This window comes from Malus domestica, chromosome 03 (assembly GCF_042453785.1).
Source record: "Malus domestica chromosome 03, GDT2T_hap1".
In the NCBI taxonomy this organism is placed as follows: Eukaryota; Viridiplantae; Streptophyta; class Magnoliopsida; order Rosales; family Rosaceae; genus Malus; species Malus domestica.
In genome coordinates this window covers 37,176,648-37,183,279 of record NC_091663.1, presented here as the reverse complement: position 1 = coordinate 37,183,279, position 6,632 = coordinate 37,176,648, and the positions used below count along the sequence as shown (strand labels likewise).

Genomic DNA, 6,632 nt, shown 5'->3' with positions numbered 1-6,632 from the left:
ATCTCATCTTAAGGAAACACACATCCACATAGTTATAATTGTCAATGAGTTCAAAAATATGCAAGAATTAAAATACTTGCTGCCACGGAATCCTATTTAGAAAATACAACATTCATTAAGGACAAATAAATCAATAAATAATATTTCAATTATGTATTAGAGTAAACTCAACACTGTAATAAGTTAAAACTTTTTTTTGTCTCATTTTAAGGAAACATGCCTCCACATATTGTTGATGAATACAAAAACATGCAAGAAATAAAATACTTGGCGCCATCTTAACTAATAACCTCTCTAAAGTTATAAAATTATTTTAGTCCCAACTATGTAACTTTAGAGAGATTTTATTGTAACTCCATTGGCAAATGTTAACATCAATTATATATGTCAAAGTTGTGCGCATTTCAACATTTATAGCATATGTAAGCGTCTTGTAGCGTAGTTTGTATAAATATTAAACCTCGTGGCCCAAATTTGATTTTGTTCTTTCCGTTATCACTTGTATGTACAAATAATAATAAGCCATGTTTAGTAGGACTGTGGTTCCCTAATAAATAAAAAATCGTGGAAAGTTTTGGGTTTGATGCTTCAAGCTGGTGAGTCTGTTTGACTGTGGCCACAGACAGTGTGAAACTCCTCATAACCTCTCTGGGTCCGAAAGATTTTGATAACCGTGACTTACCATTCGTTGTTCCCCTTTTAAAAAAACAAAAATAAAAATTATCAAATAGCTTGAGGAGACAAATTATTAGTTATTTCTCACAAATTAATTGAAGTGATGGAAAAGTCCAACGTCTGAATTCAAACTTCATGCATTATATTAATTTGACTTTTTTTATGCCTGTTAATTTGATCTATTTCTAACGACTCAATATCTCATCAAGCATTATTAATATAGCAGAGTTTTAAGATAAAACTGGGAAGAGAAAGAAAGATGACCGCATAATGTTACTATTTTTACTTAAAGTATAAGATTTCTAAAAAGAGATACATATTAAATATGTGTTCACTCTTAATACAACATGCAGAATACTACATCACATAATTTTTGTTCCCAACTTCCTAGTGCCAATAAAAATTTCTCTGAATTTGGGCGTTGAACTTGTCAATCATCATTAATTCTATGATAATTATCAACCAAGTGGGATTAACATAAAAGGTGGAATTTTAGACATGGAGGAAGCTGCTGGAAAGCTTCATTTCATTTGCCGTAAGCTGCAGGAATGCAAGTTCGAAACATTGACTTGGTCACTTCACTTTATCTGTACACCCAACTTGTAATTAGGGTAGGGCAATGAAGAAGCTGAGGACTTGTGTACAGTGTATGGTGTTTGATTATTCCACCGTCTTTGAAACAGCTCCTGTCAATGGAGTAAGATTTTTTTTTTCCTTTCTATTCACATCCTCTTCTCTCACATATTACTTTTTATCTTATTATCTTTATAAAAAAAATTAATATAAGATGTTAACAATTCAAATAGAAGGAAAAGAAATGGAAGAAATATTAGTAGGGAGAGAATCATCGATTCCCAATGACTAAGTTTTCAACGCGGTTACAGACTGCATATGTTTCTGGTCGGATTTAAAATATATATTTCTGTTCATGTACATCAATAGCTTAGAAAGTCAATATAGTGAGAGGTATAGAGCATAGCTTAGCAAGTCAATATAGTGAAAGGAAAATATTCAAAAACACGCTGCCGTCACTCGTCAATGCAACGTGTAGCAAAAGGAAAATATTCAAAAACACACTGCCGTCACTCGTCAATGCAACGTGTAGCAAAAGGAAAATATTCAAAACCCACCGTCACTAATTGAACTCGAGTGAACTTTCCTTTTAGTTTACCATAAACTCATCAAAATTGATCGTGTTAATGGTTATATTTTATTAATCCAATCAGCTAGGCAGGATGTAATGACATGAGAAATGCTTATCGAATTTTCTTCAAAGTAGAACTCATCATTAATTCTATGTCAATTCATATTTTTTTGCACAATATATTATAATATTAGTACAAAAATCTATGTTAAATTGTGTGGTGACAAAAATTTTATAAAAAATCTCATTTTTGAGAGAGTTCTCTTAGCATTTTTCTGATCTTATATCCTCTGGGTTAGTTAACAATAATTTCACCTTCAATTTAAAACACACCCACTACCAGAATAATATTGAATTGAAAATTCTCCAAGTAGCAAATGCGACAATGTATTTGGCCGAAAGTTCTTACATGCAAATACCCCATCAAATTATTATATTAGTGAATGAGGATCCTCTCCGGATTCTATTTGTGAGGATTCTGAAAATCCTTAAATATTGTTCGTTCATCGTATATTATGCGGTCAGAAATCATTTTAAATACTTTTATTTTAAATTAAATATAAATAGTACTTGACGAAAATTGATCGCACAATATACGATAAACAAACACGATTTGAGGATTCCAAGATCCTCGTAAAGAGAATCCAGACAGGTTCCTCCTGACATATAAATCATGCCTGAAGATTGATATGGACTTGGATTGTCTGCCCTCCTAGTTGTGGTGCCCTTCCATGCCCTCCTATTTTGTGCGGTCACGATTAAGCCACGTCAATATTTTATATTAATTTTTTAATAAGATAATAAGACAAAAAATAATAAAAATATAAAATATTGACGTGGCTTAACCGTGACCGCACAAAATAAGAGGGCATGGAAGGGCACCACAACTAGGAGGGCAGACAATCCAAGTCCGATTGATATCTATCCTACTCGATGTCACCAATCCCCTTCCCTTGGGCACCTTCCCCACCGTTGACAAATGCCCCAATGCATCTAATTTATAAGTAAATAACAAAATACTGTGAAATATAAAGATAATTTAGGAGCTATTATTGGACAACCCACTCAAGAAATCATATATCTTTTATTTTATTTTATTTTATTTTACAACAATATAGAATGAATGCATTGTGAGAACCAAACAAATACAAGAGAGTACGTACAAAAGGTAATATAGAACTCTTATACGATTACCATACGAACTAAGAGAAATTGGTATAAATCTGCAAAAAAGGTAACAGAAGCAAAATACCTTACAGACTGGCACCTATGTTTCCAAAAAAATCACTCGCTAAAACAACGAGACCACATTATTCTATTGGATGAATGGGACTAGGATGACTACATACTACTATTAGTCGACGTTTGCATGTACAAATAACATCAAGTCTGAGATCTAACGCGTATTTGTACACAAAGTCTTACAATTCAGTTGACCTCACAAATACGAATACCCACAAAAAAATTGTTCACTCCAACCACCATATTATCAAGCCAGAAAAATAATCCAGCTCCCTCTCTCGCCTCCTATGTGTGTGTGTATATATATATATATGAATCAAGCCTATCACCAATCATCAACTCCACTAAATAGTATACAATACTAATTCAAATTCCAATCCAAATGGCTTATAATTCTAAGCTAATCTCATCCCTCAATCTTTTAGCTTCATTTCTCATCCTTCTCGTTCCACTCTTTGCCACTCTATCTTTAGCCGCGGATAACTCTTCAACCACTGTCTCTGCCGGAACCATTTGCAAATCCACCCCCGACCCTTCCTTTTGCAAATCTGTCCTCCCTCACAACCACAAACCCGAAAATGTCTACTTCTACGGCCGTTTCTCCGTCCGAAAGTCCTTATCCCAATCCCGAGAATTCTTAAAACTTATCGACAAGTATCTCCAAAGACGTTCTACTTTGTCACTTACCGCCGTCCGAGCTCTCGAGGACTGCCTGCTGCTTGCCGGCCTCAACATGGACTTTTTGCTCAACAGTTTTGAAACCGTCAATAAAACTAGCAAAACCCTTTCCACACTCAAAGCCAACGACGTCCAAACCCTCCTCAGCGCCATTCTCACCAACCAGCAAACATGTTTCGATGGCATTCAGTCCACCGCGTCGGCGTGGAGTCTGAAAAACGGCCTCTCCGCCCCGCTCAAAAACGACACTAAATTCTACAGCGTTTCACTAGCACTTTTTACCAAAGGGTGGGTTCCCAAGAAGAAGAAACAAGCCGCGTGGCGCCCGACTAGGACGCAGCGGGGCTTCAAGAACGGACGCTTGCCGCTGAAGATGTCGAGCAAAACGCGTGCCGTTTACGAGAGCGTGAGCAAGCGGAAGATGCTGCAGACGGAGACGGCGGACGATGAAGTGTTAGTGAGTGAGATCGTGACGGTGAGTCGGGACGGAACCGGAAACTTCTCCACCATCAATGACGCCATTGCGGCGGCTCCAAACAACTCTGCACCAACTGATGGGTACTTCTTGATCTATGTCACAGCCGGTGTTTATGAAGAGTACGTCTCGGTTGCTAAAAATAAGAGGTACTTAATGATGGTCGGAGACGGCATTAACCAGACGATTATCACCGGTAACCGGAGCGTTGTTGATGGATGGACAACTTTCAACTCTGCAACATTTGGTAAGTAGTCTTAAACAAGAAATTAAAATTCATTCTATTATAATTGACGGTTTAACAACACAATTAGCTATTTGATATTGGTTACGTAACACCTTAATACTTTTATTTAAAAATCATTAAGACTTTTCTTAAACATTCAAGAGAGTTGCTTTGAATGAGCATGACAGAAAACGATGTCATTGAACATTTAAAAGTGCTTTAATTGTCAAGAAGAGCTAAACCAAAAGCCACTTAATATTTGACGAGAACGGTCAAATTGATTTATGTGCATTTTCTATAATATCAGTAGTCATTATATAATGTTGAATTAGTATCTTACAAGTTCTCGAATATGATAAATATTGCAGCTGTGGTTGCACCTGGATTTGTAGCGGTGAACATAACGTTCCGCAACACCGCCGGAGCAATCAAGCACCAAGCGGTTGCAGTCCGAAGCGGCGCGGATCTGTCAACCTTTTATAGTTGCAGCTTTGAAGCGTACCAAGACACACTATACACACATTCTCTTCGGCAATTCTACAGAGAATGTGACATATACGGCACCGTAGACTTCATATTTGGAAATGCTGCAGTGGTTTTCCAAAACTGCAACATTTATCCCCGCCTGCCGATGAGCGGTCAGTTCAACGCCATTACGGCTCAGGGTAGAACAGATCCGAACCAAAACACAGGCACTTCGATTCATAATTGCACCATTCGTGCCGCCGATGATTTAGCCTCTAGCAACAGCAGTACAAAGACTTATTTGGGCAGGCCATGGAAGGAGTATTCTAGGACAGTTTACATGCAGTCTTACATTGATAGCTTGGTGGAATCTGTTGGTTGGCGCGCTTGGGACGGAGATTTTGCGCTAAGCACATTGTATTACGCTGAGTACAACAACACTGGACCCGGATCGAACACTACGAACAGAGTTACGTGGCCCGGTTATCATGTGATTAATTCTACCGACGCCGCTAATTTCACGGTGACTAATTTCTTGCTGGGAGATGATTGGTTGCCTCAAACCGGAGTGCCTTACACCGGCGGATTAATTTGATAAAGTTCTTGGATTGCAATTTGCAGGCCATTTTTTAATCTTCTCTTTTACTATTCTTTCTCCTTGCCATTTTTTAAAGTGAAGTAATAAGCATGTAATGCCCAATTAAGCATTCTCAATTTACAATTTCGGATACAATATTATAAGTGGTTTTATTTTGGGATGTGCTATCCACACACCTCATTTTACTTCTCACACACCCCTTGATTATTTCTGTCCGTTGATCTAGATTAATCCATCCGATCAGACAGTTGAAAATTAAAAAAGTGTGTGAGAAGTAAAATAGGGCGTGTGGATATCACACCCCCTTATTTTGTATTGTAACTGATTGGCTTTATAACAATCATGTTAGAAGAAACTTTCTTGATGCCTCTTAATACAATTTGTCAAATTTGAAGCATATACATCAAAAGATTGGAGTACACTTTTTGTAGTTCGTTGTTAGTAAATATTTTTTTAATGTGACTTCCAAAAATGCTAGAGAAATGCCTGAATATATAGCGTTGGCTGATCTAGCTTTTTTTTTATAAGGCTATGGTATCCTATTATAACGTTTTTGACCTAAAATAGATATGGACTTGTAGTGTAGTGCCTTGACATACCAAAATGGGTGGGATTATGTCATGACGTCCATCCATTTTATAATATATGATAGAGTGATTGTTACAAAAATCTCTCTCAGATCAAGAAAGACTAGATCTAAGCTAGCTTCGACATTTGACAAGCTGCAGGAACTGAAGGTGTATAGCATGTGATACGTAAACTATGTGCCCCATATCAATTCCAGGGTTCATGTTTCCCTCGCTCTTGTTGGTTGTTAGTTTCCAACAGTTTTCGATACTTAAGCATACATCCCAAGAAGGATCTCCCAAGCCATCCACGCAATTGAAATGAAGGACATGGAGTACTCTGTTTCGTGTCGGGCAAAAGATTACAAGTTTAGACGCCCAATTTATTAGGCAGCGATTTATAGCTTCAATTATATGACTCAAATTTGGTCTAAAAGCCAAGATATTAATTTGAGACACTCTGCTTTTGTTCTTTTGGTCTGCTAATCTCAAATGGTTCTACTTCTTTGACATAATGCAGTGTAAAGAATGTTCTACGTTGAACACTGACTTCGGTTTATCTA

The 6,632-nt window shown here is 37.0% G+C and overlaps 1 protein-coding gene across 1 annotated transcript; it reads left to right on the top strand.

Moving 5' to 3' along the window:
- Positions 1-3,308: 3,308 nt before the first annotated feature.
- On the top strand, positions 3,309-5,658 carry LOC103427444 (probable pectinesterase/pectinesterase inhibitor 7). The gene is made up of 2 exons (XM_008365497.4): positions 3,309-4,461; positions 4,809-5,658. Exons 1-2 carry the CDS (start codon positions 3,444-3,446, stop codon positions 5,498-5,500), a joined length of 1,710 nt encoding a protein of 569 aa, XP_008363719.3. The 5' UTR covers positions 3,309-3,443; the 3' UTR covers positions 5,501-5,658.
- Positions 5,659-6,632: the final 974 nt, after the last annotated feature.